This window comes from Osmerus eperlanus, chromosome 12 (genome assembly GCF_963692335.1).
Source record: "Osmerus eperlanus chromosome 12, fOsmEpe2.1, whole genome shotgun sequence".
Classification (NCBI taxonomy): domain Eukaryota; kingdom Metazoa; phylum Chordata; class Actinopteri; order Osmeriformes; family Osmeridae; genus Osmerus; species Osmerus eperlanus.
In genome coordinates this window covers 11,736,553-11,754,152 of record NC_085029.1, presented here as the reverse complement: position 1 = coordinate 11,754,152, position 17,600 = coordinate 11,736,553, and the positions used below count along the sequence as shown (strand labels likewise).

The following is a 17,600-nucleotide window of genomic DNA, read 5'->3' as shown; positions in this document are numbered from 1 at the left end:
GGATCGGCTCATGTCTTTATTAGATCCATATCCGCCTGTCAAATGTTGGTCGCATAAATAAAGCCAGAGTACTGTACATTACAAATGAATGTGGGAATATTCAATGGCAGCTGTCCAAGAAATCATTTCAACAACCCAGCACAATATTCTGAAACATTTTATTACAACAGATCGACAATCGTAAAGCGCGATCCCTCTAAGATTACATCATGACAATAGCTGTTTACCACACTTGCTCCTCAGTCAATTCAATCCACAAGACAATGCGTGGGCGCCCTCTAATGGACCTAAAAAACAGTGCACCAATTTTGTGAATAGGATACTCTCCTCTTTGCATTTGGTCAAGGACAGATTTAGATAATATACCATATGATATCAAATCTACATTATGTTTCAAGAAACTGCTATGGAAGATCTTTACAAGAAGAGAACACTTAGCTTTCTTGTAGCCATATCTACCTAGAATGTGGTGCCCTCCAAATAGATGACCATGCAACAGAAACAAACAGTGATTATCCACACATAACAATTTTTGAACAAATAAGTCCAGTTTTTATTATTGTGGTTGTTGATGCAGCAGTGGTTCTCCCACTCGAACATTGATAAATAAAACACTGACAAAATTTAGTTTAGTTTTTTTTTTTTTTTTTTTCGTTAAAGGTTTCCTCAAGACACCATGAAGAAATAACCAAATTTATCATTCCAAACATTTAGATTTTCCTTGACCAATGTCCATACTCTATAGAATGTTTGTAGGTTTTCCTCTTTAAAAAAAAGTATCATCCAATGAGAACCTGTTGTCAGGCAGAGTTCACCCTGGCCCTCAGGAATAACTTGATGTTTTGCTGCCGACATCATCCTCCTGGGTTCCCATACTCTGAAACACATCAGAGACAACCCATTGTCTTATACACTTTGGATCTACAATACTGAACCAGACGCCCAATATGTGATAGTTCCTTGTGAGATTCTGGGACATACACGAGCATTCAAACACACTTCTCATATTTTCACACAATCCAAAATTGTCTTAGTTGATGGCAGTAAATTGCTTCTCACCTTCTGCACAAACTGCGGGTTTACTGTGATTTCTTGATCCATGGACTTTAGTTTCTCATCCAGCTCTATACACTTTAACATCTACCAGAGGAAAGACATTTATAGATTCTTGTTATACAAGAAAATTACTGGTGCAGATTTCATAGCATCATTTTTTGAATTCTAGTATAAGTATAAGCATGTACCGTGCATACATAATGCCATTCACAGGCTCTTACCTCTTGGTCAATTTTGTGGAGCATAGCAGGGTTGTTGTATTTTTCTGGGTTGTCGTGGAAACAGACCATGCCATCCTTCTGGTTGATACTAGCATAGATCTCACCATCTTCAATCTGCAGAGAATAGAAGGCGTGAGTGAAAAAGCACAGGATAACTGAAGACTGATATAGTTACAATGCTGCGATTTTGCCATTCTGACAGTTGGGCTGTAATCAGAACAAGAATGTTAATCTCGATTCACATGCTACATGTGTTCTTTGGGAGGCTGGTTGGGGTTTAGGGGTGGATCTGGTGCAGAGCAGTCTTCTGATGTCCATGTTGGTAGACTCACCATGTGCAGGACGTACTTCTCAGCCTCCTGGGGGCCAGACAGCTGCACTCGGCTGGCCATGTCCTGTAAGGACAGTGTCAGGAACGTCTGCAGGAAGAGGGAGAGAAGAGAGGACAGGTGAGGAAGGGGAGAGAAGGGGAGGTTAGGTGAGATAGGGGGGGAAAGAGAGGTGAGGTGGAGAGGTGACAGAAGAGAGAGGAGGCGAAGAGGGTGAGAGAGATCAGCAGGGAGGTCACAGCAACATTTGAGTGAGGAACACCCCCTTTTAGACAAGTGTGAACTTGAGGTGGTTGGTTCATTCATGCGATCACTTATCAAGAGCTAACCTTCGTTAGCCTCTGGATGTTCTTCTTGTAGAGGGAAGACAAGCACTGTTTGACCAGGCCTGTGTTGTTGTCCCGGGTGAACGTCTCGCCGTGTCGGTTGACCAAGCTGCGGAGCTCGGCAGGGTTGTTGGTGGCGTACACCTGGGCCAGCTCGTGGTAGGCATTGCTCAGGGGCTGTTTGTAGTTGGAGACACAGAGCAGCAGTTAAAATATAGGACATATATGGCATTATATATATATATAAAAAAATATGAATTGGTATGGGGTTGTATGATGTATTTGACTGAATGTGACAGACATATTGTCTATAAAAAGAATGGATGTAATACATTTTAGCTTTACCTTGATGAACCTGCCCACTATCTGTGAGGTGTATTTGGGCAGCTGCTGCACTTTGCCGTGAAGGATGAGGGACACAAGGATGTACTTCTTGTAGGCCTCCAACATAATGTGGCTCACTGCCATGGCTGGAGTGGTTATTGCCTGTGGAGGAGACCAGAAGAGAGTCTTACACTAGGATAGTCTAAAGTATTCTATATAGGCATTAATGCTTTGGTACATGCCACAATTAGGGTGCAAATATCTCCTTTGCTGACCATACCTTACTAAACCAAACATCTAAAGTATAAGGGGGTAATCAGGTATTTATAAGGATTCTTCTATTCAGTCATATCCAAGATCCATATATTCTATTCTCAAGCACTGGGAAGAACAATGTGCTGTAGGGTTTGTACGGGACATGTGAAGCAACCATTACCTGTTCATAAAAATACAGTGCTCTTTCAAAGTTCTTGAGACCTGTGTAGATCATGCCTCCGTAATAGTAGTAACATAGAAAGTGCTTGGCATCATAGGCGCCGTTCTCCTTACAGATGTCCATCATGTCCTGCTCCAGAAAGGGAAGGACGGGCTTGAAGCACTTAGCTAACAAGCACAGCTGTGTGGGTGGAGACAGAGGCACAATTGTGAGAGTGGTAGATCAGAATGCAGGCAGAAATAACCTAGGTAGAGGTCTGGTGTAGGTGGCTTCTTAACAGAGGCCCAAGTTGTGTTCAAGATTCCAGTCTCTAGCAAGAGAGTACATACCTGACACAGGTCTGCATGAACTGAGGTAAGTTGGTTTGTGTTCATCTGCATTTTGTCTATTGCCTGTTTTAGGACACCGACACCCCTCAATGGCTGTGAAGGGAGAAGAGGTGTTAAAGGACTATTTCACTCAAGGCACATACAAAAATGAACTGGTCTTAATTTGACAACTTTTCCTTCAGGCTTATGTCAATCATCTTGCTTGGTCTTCCAGCATGATGAGTGTACATTATTTGAGTAGAATGATTCAACATCCATCTATTTGAACCATTTCAGTTGGCCAGGACTCAACAGTACTAGTAACTGTGAGCAACACTCTAGGAATTCAATATTGAACTGCACAGGATAATGCTTGGGGTTAATGATGATGCTTTTATTGAGAAAGTCGTACCTGTTTTCGTTCTACAAGGGCATTTGTCAACTGATGACAGAGGCCGGCAACTGGTAAAAAAAAACAAAAAAAAGAGAGGCAGAGGAAACACAGTTTGTACCAATCAATACCAATTTCGGACCATCACCATACTTGACCTTGAGAAATCCATAACCACGTAACTTTGGCATTTGCATGTTATCACACTGACATTGTGCACAGAGAAAAACAACAATCTTGAACACATCAGAGTACGGTCATTTGGTTTAAACTTACAAGTGTCTGTTGCATATCTGACGTGCTCCCCGTTGCAAGTGCTGATAAAGAGCTGGACTTGGGAAAAGAGTGTCTCAAAGTCAGGGATGTTTGGCATGGAAAATTTTACAAACCTGTAGAAAAGGGAGTGGGAGAGATAATGGTAAGGAATGTTATAAAAGAAGCAAGAGAGAGAGGGGTCAAGGTTTGGAAAGAGAGAGAAATTAAGAAATGTAAGGTAACAAGCAGGGAAGACAACTATTTAAATTACAAAAGGCAACAATGAAGAGAAGAATAGAATGTTTAGTTTCCAGATGGTTTCAGGGCTACTCACAGCACAGCCAGCACACCTAGGGAGTGCTCCTGGATGTCCAGGGCCCCCAGCACAGTGTCCAGGTGGGACAGATTCTTGGCTAGCAGCTCTCCACTCTTGTTGATCAGTTCACACAGCTGAGTCATCTGACCTGGAGACAAATTAGACAAAACAACCCCTAATTAATGAAAATGGCTTTAACACTAGATGCAAATAACAACGCCATTAAAATAATAATAAATAAAAATATGCAGTATATGAAAGTAATGAATAAATTAGGATATCCCAAAAACAAATAAATGCATGGAAACAGTTACGTCTACGGAAGGTATGTTTACATGATGGAAAGAGACTGAATGAGCTAATGTAAGCTCATGTGATGTAAGCTAGCCAGTTATTTACTGGAAAATGTAGCGCCAGGTCAAATATACTCCTGTCAAGCCAAGGCCTCCACATTAGCAATAGAGGTAGTGCACATTAGTTAACAGACTGTGTTTCTGTCCAATGACATTAAACCATCGTACCCCTTGGCCAATGGTATGGGCGATGGGTGGGACTACCGGTAGACATTCCCCAGAAATGATTTTCTCTAACAAAAACAAAAAGTGCGATTTCGCAAGATATATTCAACAGCAGTGTGGCCCAAGTTCATTACTGTACATATTAGATGCTACCATATTCTTTGTTGTCACTTTAGTAGAGTCTTGTCGTCTTAAACGCATATTCAAGCAGCGTGTTTACATGATAAAGCAAAAAGGAGGACCTAGCTAACCAGTTTGGCTAGCTGGCTAGCGTGCTATCAACGGCAAAGCATTGGTTAGCATTAGCGGAGAGTCCCAGCTCATCTGATAAATAAAACCAGTTTCGTTCACCAACCTTGAGCGGAGAGCTGCCGCACATTGTTCACGAACTGCTCCAAGGCTGAAGCCATTATTTCATCTGTCCGAAGTGGAGGTAAAACGCACTGTTTTTCATTCAAATGTCAGAAATAACTCCGTCCGGACTGAAACACGGGGCAACACAGCCGCCTCAGAGAGGAAAGTATCGTGAGACCGAATGTCAGGGTTGCCAGGTCCCTTGTCACTGCAACTGAGGTGTGGTAAACCCCCTTAATGAGTCTTTAAAATAAATCTCGACAATTTAGCATTTAGTCATTTAACCTCCTGTCCTTCAGTTCTTCACCAAATTAAATATACGCATTAAAGATCACATGACACCTTATACATATTTACTGTTGATTGGTGCATGTGTTGGATTTGAAAGAGACTCAGTGCCAAAGGAACATATTTTTTTTATCAGTTACCATTATAAAGTTGTATAATATTTCTAATTAATAAATGTGAAAGTGATTAATACAGAAAACTAGTAAAACCTGTAACGCACATGAAAGCTTTGGGTAATCTTAGCTGCTGGCCCTTTAAAAATCTATAAATACAGGAACTACAGTAAACACTACCGGGTTGCGGGTTGATAGGGAAGATTTTATAAAAAGGAAGACTACCTAATGTATAAAACGCTTGCTACCCAAGAAAGGCACGTATTATCCCATACAAGGATATTGTATTAGTCAATAAAAGTAAATTGAAAATATCTGTAGCTGGGTAAAGCTTTAAGGTCTATCTGGAAATCTGCACATCGACATTAGACCAAGTAAGGGCTTGCAACACCACTATCTTTAGGCTACCTCATTTGGCGAGATGCAATAGTAGTGATACACAACCTGCACATTCTTGGACGTAATGTACATTGCAGCAACACTGTACAAGGGTGCATGCAAATCCTAAATTCCACATCGGATATGCAGCACTCTAGTGTTCGTTGTACAATTGTGCGTCACAGTATTAGACCACTGTCTGTAAACACGTCTATACAGTTACCAAAGGCATGTCACATTTGACCTGCTTGCTGGTCAAGAACACTGCACCACTCCACTGCTGGCACCAGCTAACAAAGAATGACGGATTTGAAATATAAACATTTCGCCAAGGAAAAGCAATGTTCAAAACTAGTTTTATTTAAATAGTACCAAACTCGTTATCTGGTGTGTTCAATTTAGGATTCCATGCGGACTTTTAAACGGATTTGAGTCCTCTCGCTTTTTCGCCTTGCTGTTCTTGGTTCTAGAACCGATAGTTGTAACATCATAATGTTACTACTGTCCAGAGTTGTACGCCTGCTCCGAAGAGAGAGAACCATGCTCCATGATCAGTGTATTTCCGCGAACATGTCGTCTGCCTCATCAAGTAAGAGGCTCCGGGTGCTCGTGGACATGGACGGGGTCATCGCTGACTTCGAAGGGGGATTCCTGAAGAATTACCGCGCAAGGTACCCCAACGATCCATTCATAACCTTGGAAGACAGGCGGGGGTTCTGGGTGTCATCACAGTATGGACAGCTGCGGAGTGACTTGTGTGTAAGTGGATCACAGTGGCCCATTGGAGGCTCTGCAAAATGAGCAATATGTATTCAAATAGATTTGAATCGCCAAGTTGCAATGGATTGATCAAAAGTTGGTCTTTTCGATCGTTTCAATTTTTGCAGATCTTATTAAACCCAATTTAAATACATGTCAGATCATGGCAGCTATCATTTGATGTGATTTTTGTGCGGTAGTGGATCATATGACTCACTTTTTATATTTCAACACAAACGCACATGACCACAACATAATTTAATTTACTTCATAGGTCTTAATTGGCAGACATAGTGTAGTTAGCTCAGTAACATGCTCCAAGCCTTCCACAACCTTTGAATGACTTCTTGGTATGAGACTTTGGACAGGTGGAGCAGTCCACCATGGCCATGAATCTAGTGTAAAATATGAGTGGAATTCTCTGTCAGGCACTCTGTTTTTCTCTCACTCACTCTCTCACACACACACATAAGCACCCCAATAAAGACGTGTTAATTATACACAATATGTTTGCATGTATTAACTGCAGGAGAAAGCCATCAGTATCTGGGAGTCAAAGGACTTCTTTATCAACCTGGAACCACTCCCTGGGGGACTGAAGGCTGTCAAGGAGATGGCCTCGCTGGACAAGTAAGAGACTACCAAATTTAAGATCTCTCTTGGCCAAGCATGTGAATTTGTATTGATGAACTGGCTGTTTAATGCACCATTCAACCGTATCAACTCACATTGATACAAACAAAGTTAGATCAGAGGAGCTTGAGTAATGTACACAAATATTGAATAGAAATCATTCTTGGCTGTATCTGTTAATGGGTTGGAAAGTCAGTAGATTTACATTTAGTCAATTAGCAGACGCTCTTATCCAGAGCGACTTTCAGTAAGTACAGGGACATTCCCCCGAGGCAAGTAGGGTGAAATGCCTTGCCCAAGGACACAATGTCATTTGACACGGCCGGGAATCTAACTGGCAACATTCAGATTAATAGCCCGATTCCTTAACCGCACAGCCACCTCCCAGTAGATAAAAATAAACATAGTAAGATAAAAATTGCCAGTAAAGAACAAGTAGGAATGCATGGGGCCGCAGAGACCAGACCAGATCTGACCAGTCCAGTCCGTACATTCAGGAATGCACCACATAGTGAGTTATGTAACTGTACTATATGTCTTTGTACTGTGTTTGGTGTTTACACAGTGAACAAGTCATCATCCTTTACTCTCCCTGTAAACAAACTCAGTATTTGAAGGAGGTTGTTAAAGTTGGGTCTACAGTACCTAAACTTTGCACTAGACATGCGCTATGCTGTAATAGTAAGATGTTTAATGTAATATAAAGAAACATGATACTATTTATCTGGAGGCCTCTGTTCCAGCACAGTGTGCCATGTAAGGAAATTGTTGCTCCTTTATACAACTTACGCAAGTACACTGAACCAAGTAAGGTAGCATAAACAGGTGAGTCACGAAGTACACCTTGTTCAATCAGTCTAGTTTTCTGTTGACAGCTGTTTTCTTTTCCACAGCACAGATGTCTTCATATGCACCAGCCCTATCAAGCATTACAAACACTGCCCATATGAGAAGGTAGGCTTGCAATCTGACACAGCACTGTGTTTATACAGTACTTTATGGTGTTCTGTAGGTAAGGTGGCTTGTTTGGACAGTGGTTATTGGAGTTGTTTGTGTATGTGATGGGTGTGTGTGTCACATCTGTTTTTTTATATGTGTGTGTATGTTTTCAGTATGCTTGGGTAGAAAAACACCTGGGCCATGAATTCCTGGAGCAGATCATTCTGACCAGAGACAAAACAGTGGTGTCAGGAGACATCCTAATAGACGACAAGCCAGACATCCTTGGTAAGTTTGTGTGTTGACTCTGACACCTTACTCTAAGTCCATTACCTTTCCTTTCTACCTATCTGTTTTCGAGCTGCAATATAACGTACCCCCCTCCCCTCCTCAAGGAGTAGAGCCTAACCCTGCCTGGGAGCACATCCTGTTTACCGTCTGCCACAACAAGCACCTGCCCCCCAGCCCTACCCAGCGACGCCTGATGTCCTGGTCCCATGACTGGAGGGCCATCCTGGACAGCAAGAGGCAGTGAACTCAGCAGTATCCTCACAGCAGGGACCACCCTGAAGAGCCACACCGCACTGGGATCATGAGTCCAAAAGTGAAGACCACAGTGAAGACCACCATATGTGTTTCCCGTTGTACCTCTAGATGGTGCTCTAAGACTTACATCGAAAGCGCTCTAAGATTCTCAAGAATTTCAATCTGAACCAGGGATGAATCTTATTTATGTTTGATTTTTATGACAACTTGCTCAAATGTTCTTGGTTCTTGTGTACATGTTTGATTTACACATTTCCCTTTGGATCATCTTTACATGCATGCTCATGCAATTGCTGTCCCTATCACAGCATGGCCACACTGTATACACAGAGAACAACGATCACAGAAGAGATCAGATTTACAGGTTTCAGTGCACTAACAAAAGAGGGACTCCCAACTGTAAATAATCCTCTGTCATTGGTCACAGAGATCCACCAGTGTGCCAACAGTATATACCTTTGTTTGTGTTCCTCTCAACTTAGGTTAGGTTGATGTTTTTAACGGTTGGCTGGACTATGAGAGTGGACAGAGACCGGGGGATTTCCATGCTACAAATTGACAAAAAGTTTTTATTTTGATCATGTGTAATCAGTTGCTACAAATTGCATGTCGGTACAAATTATAATGTAGGAGGTGTGGTTTTATAACTAAGGATGGAAAGCATGGAAATGGACGTCTCATCTTTTTACTTCTGTAATAAGGAGTTATTAAGAGTGACAAGATGTTCAAGATGATACAGCTCACTATTATATTTGGATAAATAGAAAGATATTAATACAATTGAAATACAATTATGTTTATTTTTAGAGTATGTTAGAATATATATATTCTAGCAATAATAACCCAGTTTTTTGTTTCATTTTTTCATATTAACATTTAACCAAGGTAGAAGTTATGTTTACATCCTGACTCCATGTGTCAGCTGTGTGAGACTAGATAATTGTTGACCTTGAGAAAAAGTTGAAGAATCATTCTTCTCCCTGAAGTGTATTGAAGCTTCTATATAGGGAATATGTCTTACCATGTAAACACAAGCAAAACCTGAACCTGGTGCTAATATACTGTCCACTTAGTTAGACCCAGTTAGTGACCCCAACCCTGAAAAATGTTGTCCTATATTCTTCAATAAAGGCACATACACCTTGTTACCTTGATGTAGGTACTGAGTGATACAGCTGTTTATCACTAACCATTATACTTAAGGGATGGGTCTTTTTGGTAAGGAGACAGAGCTGTATACGCTTGTTGGGATGTGCTTCATCTAAGTAGTGTGAGTCCTGAGATCTTGTCCTCATTATGACTATGTTTGTCAAGGTGAGTTTAGCAACCGCATAATATCACTCTTCTTACATGTCGGCCATCTTGTCAACGAATGTCTCTTGTTCTTGGTGCTGAACAAGTATCTGTCAGTGGTTGTTTTTTCATCAGAAATTTTAAAAGAATAATTAATAAAAGATTAATTCATTTTTGTGAATTTTGTGCAAGCATCTGATCTAATATTCGTTTTTTTCTTTCTATTCCAGTGTAGTAGTCAGTATCAGTAACAGACAGTAGGGGTCACTACTACCCTTGCATTTCAGATACATAACACATCACTTGCAGGGAAACCATCCATTTATCCTGCTTGGTAACATTCACAACCTTGTTGTGAACCAGGTGCAGTAATATCATCAGCCATAGAAACATATTGATGATGCATGAACACAAAAACAACACAAAGGATTTACCTGAGTAGCCTCCTACTGTATGAGGAGGCTCGCCTCGTTACTTACAGTCACTTCAGTTTGTGGAAGACTCACGTACCACAGCCAACCACCGCAGGTCTGTCTAGAACTGTGTGGAAGGCCCTTTGAGGGCAATGATACAGCGCAACTGTACTCACATAGCACAGACAATGCTTGGTGTTGTTAGGTTGTTTGTGTTGTTGCAACCTGCTCTATATGATCAAAACAGAAAACAATTACAGTATTTTCCTTTCTAACTACATTGACTGAATTGTATAGTTACACCATAACTAGGGTATCAATTGCTAAAGAATCTTATGTACAAGCACTATATTGACTATGTATAAGTTTAGTAGGCAGAGCTACTTGCCATATGTTTGGCTGTGTTCAGCCATATACCTGGTTTTATTACTGTCTACGAGAATTGAGAGGTGCTATTGTAATCATACAGAATTAATTTTTGCAGCCTTTATTTATTTTCTGATACCACGCCATAGCCCACCCAGAAAACAACAAATGTTCTCTAAATGGTTGTATAGGAAGGACAGCAATCCTTGCTACCCAAGCCATCCAGCCAGCACACACACACACACACACACACACACACACACACACACACACACACACACACACACACACACACATACACACAATGAAAATTGATGATTCTGAATTTGACACAAATTATATACTGTCTGTTTTGTAAAATATACTTCTCTTCCATTAGGGCTGGACATACACTGGCAGAACACAAAACACAGGGTCCTAATGGTTGAATGTGACAGACTTCAAACTAAAGGGAAACTTCCAACCAACAGCCAACTTCCTCTGATGTGGCTTCTTAAGCTGTTTACTGTACCTAATCTGCGTGTGACTTGTGCACTGTAAAAAAAAATCACGTAAAAAAACAGAGAAAGCACTGGCAGCAAAGTTTCCAGACCGATTCTGTAAAATTACAGTAAATAATCATACCACAAAATTACATGTAATAAGCTGTAAAAATACAGTGCATGGTCTACAGCCAAAATTAATTAAATTACAGTTTAGTACTGTTCTTAAAAATTAATTAAACCGCAGAAAAACAAAAATACTATGTAAAAATACATTTAAAAACAACTAACTTTAAGGTTAATCTCCGTAATTTTAGGGCATTTGTTTGTTGCTACATTAAACATTCCTGTCTATTTACAGTAATTTCTTTTTTTTTTTTGTATAATGACTAAGAAAAAATGTATAAAAACGCAAGAAATACATAAACCCCAAGACAAATGTCTGTAAATTTACGGTATTACTCAGTCAATTTAAAGAATTTATAGATATAAAAATGTTCATTGGACAGTGGAAAAACAAGCTTAGTACATAAAGATAGCTACATTTACGGCCAATCAATGTAAATGTAGGCTTTCTAGTAGTTAATTTATGAAAATTCCCTGTGTACCAACAGTGATTCCCTGTAGAATTGTGGTTGTGCCAACTAAAAAAAAACTACAACAATGTATAAATACTGAATATGTACTTTTAATCAAAAAGGAATGTCAGCACATTTACAGTATTAATCAGTCAATTTAAAGAAATTATAGATATAAAAATGTTAATTGGACAGTGGAAAAACAAGCATACTTAAAAAACAGCTACATTTACAGCCAATCAATATAAATTTAGGCTATCTAGTGGTTAATTCATGAAAATTGGTCCAGCATTGAGCAAGATTGCTGTGAACCGGGCTGCAACGTTATATAGGGCAACTGTGCATGGTCAGTTAGTGTCACTAAAAGTTCTGTTTTTGCAGCTGACAGGCTCATATTATTAAGTGTCTGATGCTGAGGCTCCATGATGATCTTTTGAAATGCCTCAAAGGTGTAGCGGAGCTTTGTAGGGTGCTGCATGTTCAAGGCATAAGAGCCCAAACAACATTGCAGAAGCAAGTGCTACATTCTCAAGATCTTGAAGCACCATCACACCTTCGAGGACTATCCTGACATCAGAGGGTTCACTGCTGGCAGTGTCTTTCACAACATAGATCCCCACTGTCGTTCTCTCCATGGCACTGAGGAAATCGGTCTCAGCCATTTCCTGGTCAAAAGAAAAGATACAATTCTTTAATGATATGTTCAGCATCTTTTCACTTGGCTTGAAAACAACCGGTTAATAATTTCTACCTTCCATTAAGGACAAACCATATCCGAAAATAGTTTAAAAAAAAACGTAAATAGATCCGATGCCCCACTGTTTATGACCTCCGACCCAGGCAAAGCCGCTGCAGGATGAAAGGTAATGTTTTCTCTTCAATTTTTTCAATTCAATTTATTTGATCAAGAGGGACAGTGTACATTCATGAACATTAAAATGTAAATGCACCCAATTATATCCAAAAGGCTAGTTTCCATTGGCAGTCTTCCTTCTGTGTTTGAATGTCGGTCTGTATGTGTGTGAACAGGATTACGAAAAACTACCAGCCCGATTTGTATGAAACTTGGTGAAGGGGTGTAGCATGGGACAACATAATTCTGACCATGATTCGTCATTAGGCTCCTTAACGATCAGTGCAAAAGAGTGTGCAGTTCCTGTGCAGAGACAGGAGAACCGAGCAGAACAACCATCTCTCCACCTCTCCATCGCAGCCATAGCCCACCTGAGAGGTCACGACAGTTAGCCAGACTCGTTAGATCAGAGAGGTATATTAACATCGCATCGTTTGAGTATCGTAAAAGTCGAGACTTCAGGACCCCGGGTCTGGACTGGATGGAATCCTACAGAGATGGCGTTCTGTCAGAGTCTCCTATGTATGCACAGGAACACTGAAGCAATGTAAGTGTCTCTTTTTAGTACAGGTTTACTGTGCAACACTAGTTCACTCCCATGTTAAAACGTTGCTAAAACTCATGATTACCGAGATCAGATTGTTTTTCATCGCCGTAGGTTTTGTGTTTTGAAATACATGCAAGTGAATGTCTGTGACAGAAAGAACCTCCATCAACGGTCTTGACATAAACAGTCCACACAACAATAATGGCAATTGCAATTTCATGTAGTACTCACCACAAAAACTTGGGCCCACGGTTACAGAGCTGACTCCAGGTGACAATGTAGTGTGAGAAAATGTAAATCTGCAGCAACAGAAAAACACAAGTATCATGCAAGCAATTTCTCCCGTGTGAGTGTTTGAATGTCAGTTTGTTTGTGTGTGAACAGGATTAAGCAAAAACTACCAGCCCGATTTGTATGAAACTTGGTGAAGGGGTGTAGCATGGGACAACATAATTCTGACCATGATTCGTCATTAGGCTCCTTAACGATCACTGCAGTTCCTGTGCAGAGACAGGAGAATTTAGCAGAACAACCATCTCTCCATCGTAGCCAAATCCCACCTGAGAGGTCACGACAGCTAGTCAGACTCGTTAGATCAGAGAGGTATATTAACATCGCATCGTTTGAGTATCGTAAAAGTCGAGACTTCAGGACCCCGGGTTCTGGACTGGATGGAATGCTACAGAGATAGCGTTCTGTCAGAGTCTCCCATGTATGCACAGGAACACTGAAGCAATGTAAGTGTCTCTTTTTAGTACAGGTTTACTCTGCAACACTAGTTCACTCCCATGTTAAAACGTTGCTAAAACTCATGATTACCGAGATCAGATTGTTTTTCATCGCCTTAGGTTTTGTGTTTTGAAATACATGCAAGTGAATGTCTGTGACAGAAAGAACCTCCATCAACGGTCTTGACATAAACAGTCCACACAACAATAATGGCAATTGCAATTTCATGTAATACTCACCACAAAAACTTGGGGCCACGGTTACAGAGCTGACTCCAGGTGACAATGTAGAGTGTGAGAAAATGTAAATCTGCAGCAACAGAAAAACACACGAGGGCTTCACTTAACCAAACTTAAGTTAGCCTACACAATTCCCCTAACTCAACATTACTCATAAAAACACTCCTATTTAGACAGTTCTCTGTACAGCGGCACTTTGCCAGCTCCACAATTAATTATCTAATGAATTAACATGCTTTTATCAACTATGTACAACACTAACATTGAACAAGTGCCTTCGTTTTTCATAAAATATTTCCTACCGACCTAGCTAGCTAGCAGCTAACATTATACTGAGGTAAGAGGAAAAAAATAAAATCAACATAACGTTATAGTAGAGATGGTCTACAAAGCCACACATTAGTCATGCAGGTCATAACGTTAACCGAATTTTAGGATTGCAAATCGCAGATTTAATTAACTGACATTAGATAGCTAACGCTAGCTGAGCTCTATAACCCCTGAGCTAGCTAATAGTCACTCTAAATAGCTAATGCTAACGTCAGCTAGCAATTTGCCTTCAGTTTGGTAAAAGTCCATTCCGTTTTGACAAAAAAAGGTTGTGAAAAACATATAACGCACTATATCAGCTTAACATTAACGTTACCTCTGAATCTCTTTGTCTCTTCTTCAGTCAGTATAATTCCTGAATCCTATAACTTCTGGAGCAGCTGAAACCTCCATTCTTCTCCGGTTTTCGCGCCATGTGCGGCAGTGACAGTTGGGAGAAGCAAAGTGCTACTGCTACAACCACTGCGCATGTGTGAACCTTCCTCATTCAAAAATCAACATTCAATGTTGTCTCCGAGATAAATATTTTTACTGTCCAATTTACTGTCCAATTATTATATTGGACAGTTCATTGTTGATTTCACAGAGTTTTCTGTTTACTAGCATTAATAACAATAGACTTACTGTTTCTAATCTCCTAGGAAATTCCTTGACAGCCCTGAGGCAGTAGTCATCCCATCCCCCAACATAAATTTGGTCACACCATGGGTCACACACTGACATCTTTCTTATTGCATTTGTACCCCTATATGTTCGAAAAAATGTACATCTTTCCAAACCAAGCACAAGTCATATCATACATTTCTGTGTTGGTTACAGGGTAAATTTGTGCAACAAATAAGTTACTTTTTTATAAACTGGGGCTTTATCCCATGACTTGTCCAGATCATATGCTGGACTAAAAGGTTGGTGCCAAAGTGAAAGGTTTTACTCAGAATGCATTTTATAGTGGCCCCAATCGCAGAGTTACTTTATGCATAATTTTGTGGAAATGACCAGAAAACTGACATTAGGCCTATTTGCGTTACAAATCCTACCGGCCAACACAATGGTAAAGTATTAGAAAACTAGAATAATGTTCTTAGTGTTTTGGACACTGTGCATTTTTGGATATGTGTTAGCAAGATAACCTACCACTATCAGTAGTTAAAATAACCTGGTGACCTTGTGTAGCCAGAACAACCAAGAGCTAATGCTCTTAAGACAGTGGAGATGTTTGTGGACTACTAAGAATACAGCCCCAGTAAACCCTGTGGAGTCCTTCCGCTTCCTGGGCACTATCCTCTCCCAGGACCTCAAGTGGGAACTGAACATCAGCTCCCTCACCAAGAAAGCACAACAGAGGATTTACTTCATGCGGCAGCTGAAGAAATTAAACTTGCCAAAGACAACTATGGTGCATTCTACACAGCCATCATTGAGTCCATCCTCACCTCTTCCATCACTGATCTGTTATGATCAGATCATCCATCGGATGATACGCTGCAGTCTGCTCTTGTCCTTGGCAGTGGCAGCAGCGTATCATCTGCACTGCTGAGAAGGTGATCAATATGCCTACCCTCAAGGACCTGCACACCTCGAGGACCCTGAGGCGAGCGAGGAAGATTGTGGCCGACCCCTCCCACCCTGGACACACAGAAGACTGCGGTCCATCAAGACCAAAACCTCACGTCATAAGAACAGTTTCTTTCCTTACTTACAATAGGTGCTTACATTTACAGTTAAACAAATCTAAGTAAACAAGTACAACTCAACTATATATTGTACTAAAACATAACAAAGTTCTGTTTAATGGGCAATGATGAATAGAACTTGTATCCACCATCCATTCTTGTGAAGACAAATACACCTCAACCATGTCTCAATAAATGTATGTTCTCTATCTCCAAGGAGGATAATGTGCATGGTAGCATCGGTTTGTCTAGAAGAGATCCAGAAGTCAAGAGCCCCAGAGTCCCCTGAAGTTCATGAAGGTCACAGACTCATAGAAAGACAGTTGGCTATTGACTATTATGTTGGCATTTTTTTTGTTTTAGAGCTGTTAACACAGTAATTAACAGACCATTGTCTGTTTTAAAAATTTCAACACAGCACTTTTGATACTGGCCCAATGTTTTTGTAATATGGAATAAAAGGTGTTACATAAAGTTTAGACTCTTGACTATTTTTTTTTTAAACGTGAGGCAGGCTTGGTGACAATACATGCATTGAAGTCATTAAAGAGGCACTGGACCATATAGATATTTCTGTCCTGCCAGGGGAAGCATGGGTGCATCCTTTCTGCTGTTTATTCCCAATAATAAATTACTTTTGTGTCTGTACAAATACTACTAATTAGTTTAAAAAACATAAAATCTCAATTTTAAAGAAAACCCAATGACCAACGATATCTGTAATTTCACATGCATTTCTTCATTATTATTAACCTGAAATAATCTGTTAAATATTACCTCCCATTTAATGTAAAATTACATTTGAATCTGTACAATTACAATGAATTGTCATTAAATAAACATCATATTCATGTTATCTTAAATTAAGGTAAAATGCCTGTGATTTTAAGGGTGTAACATTTATTTGACATCAAATATTGGTAAATCCGCAGGCATATCATTGTTTTATAGAAAAAGAGGAAATATCTGTAAAAAATACAGTGCATTTCATGGTAAAAAAAACGGTTATTTTTTACAGTGTGGACTTTTGTAGCAGAAGAGTAGTGCTCCATAAATGTTGTTGAAACAATCCTTCTGAGAAAAAGCAACAGTTGATCTCCTTTCCTTAATCATGCACACCCCAGCCTCCGGCGCAACCTTGGGGATGTTTTACATTTACAATGATGTCACAACAACGTGCAGAGTACGGAAATGTCACTGTCACAGCTGATATGAGCAATGAAGAGCTTTAACAGTGTGCCCTCACCACCCCTAATTATGATGTTCAGTCAAGTAGCCAGCTAGCCAGACAAACAGACAGCCAGACAGATGGCCAGCCAGACAAGAATATAGAAGAACATAGAAGAACCACATAGCATCTGAGGATAACTGGACATTTTCTTTGAAATGGAATAGGCATGAATTATAGGGATGGAAAGAATATATTTATGTCAATTTGACTACAATCTTTGTTCTGTGCTTCTAGGCACGTCCATTGATAGAGCCATGACGCAGTTTGGGTACTGTAAATGGGACTTCATTTTGTCTTCAGAAAAAAAGAGAGCCAGGAATTCAAAATTAACAGGGTGGGAATTAATCTTTGGCCAAATTATTGAGCATTAAACAGC

The 17,600-nt window shown here is 40.1% G+C and overlaps 2 protein-coding genes and 1 long non-coding RNA gene across 3 annotated transcripts; 1 reads left to right on the top strand and 2 right to left on the bottom strand.

Annotated features, from left to right (window-relative positions):
• Positions 1 to 527: 527 nt before the first annotated feature.
• cops3 (COP9 signalosome subunit 3) lies at positions 528 to 5,018 on the bottom strand. Its single transcript, XM_062475710.1, has 12 exons — positions 4,836 to 5,018; positions 3,981 to 4,110; positions 3,668 to 3,780; positions 3,413 to 3,462; positions 3,022 to 3,114; positions 2,693 to 2,872; positions 2,278 to 2,418; positions 1,936 to 2,109; positions 1,610 to 1,696; positions 1,278 to 1,391; positions 1,060 to 1,140; positions 528 to 877 (listed from the first exon to the last, which is right to left on the bottom strand). The coding sequence occupies exons 1-12, from the start codon at positions 4,888 to 4,890 to the stop codon at positions 824 to 826; spliced, it is 1,272 nt and encodes a 423-aa protein (XP_062331694.1). The 5' UTR covers positions 4,891 to 5,018; the 3' UTR covers positions 528 to 823.
• A 312-nt stretch (positions 5,019 to 5,330) lies between these two features.
• Positions 5,331 to 9,962, top strand: LOC134031946 (5'(3')-deoxyribonucleotidase, mitochondrial-like). The gene is made up of 6 exons (XM_062475711.1): positions 5,331 to 5,609; positions 6,016 to 6,372; positions 6,902 to 7,002; positions 7,899 to 7,959; positions 8,118 to 8,232; positions 8,340 to 9,962. The coding sequence occupies exons 2-6, from the start codon at positions 6,106 to 6,108 to the stop codon at positions 8,477 to 8,479; spliced, it is 684 nt and encodes a 227-aa protein (XP_062331695.1). The 5' UTR covers positions 5,331 to 5,609; positions 6,016 to 6,105; the 3' UTR covers positions 8,480 to 9,962.
• Positions 9,963 to 11,716: 1,754 nt separating this feature from the next.
• Positions 11,717 to 15,652, bottom strand: LOC134031426 (uncharacterized). Its single transcript, XR_009931912.1, has 4 exons — positions 14,637 to 15,652; positions 13,991 to 14,060; positions 13,254 to 13,321; positions 11,717 to 12,287 (listed from the first exon to the last, which is right to left on the bottom strand). It is a non-coding gene; the product is annotated as an uncharacterized LOC134031426 (long non-coding RNA).
• Between the last annotated feature and the right edge of the window lie 1,948 nt (positions 15,653 to 17,600).

Coding starts and splice junctions, on each gene's coding strand:
- cops3 (XM_062475710.1), bottom strand. CDS start 4,890: ATGGCTTCAGCCTTGGAGCAGTTCGTGAACAATGTGCGGCAGCTCTCC. Junction 3,115..3,412: donor CCCTTGTAGAACGAAAACAG/GTACGACTTTCT, acceptor CTCCCTTCACAG/CCATTGAGGGGTGTCGGTGT. Junction 1,697..1,935: donor ACATCCAGAGGCTAACGAAG/GTTAGCTCTTGA, acceptor CTCTTCCTGCAG/ACGTTCCTGACACTGTCCTT.
- LOC134031946 (XM_062475711.1), top strand. CDS start 6,106: ATGTTACTACTGTCCAGAGTTGTACGCCTGCTCCGAAGAGAGAGAACC. Junction 6,373..6,901: donor AGCTGCGGAGTGACTTGTGT/GTAAGTGGATCA, acceptor TATTAACTGCAG/GAGAAAGCCATCAGTATCTG. Junction 7,003..7,898: donor GAGATGGCCTCGCTGGACAA/GTAAGAGACTAC, acceptor TCTTTTCCACAG/CACAGATGTCTTCATATGCA.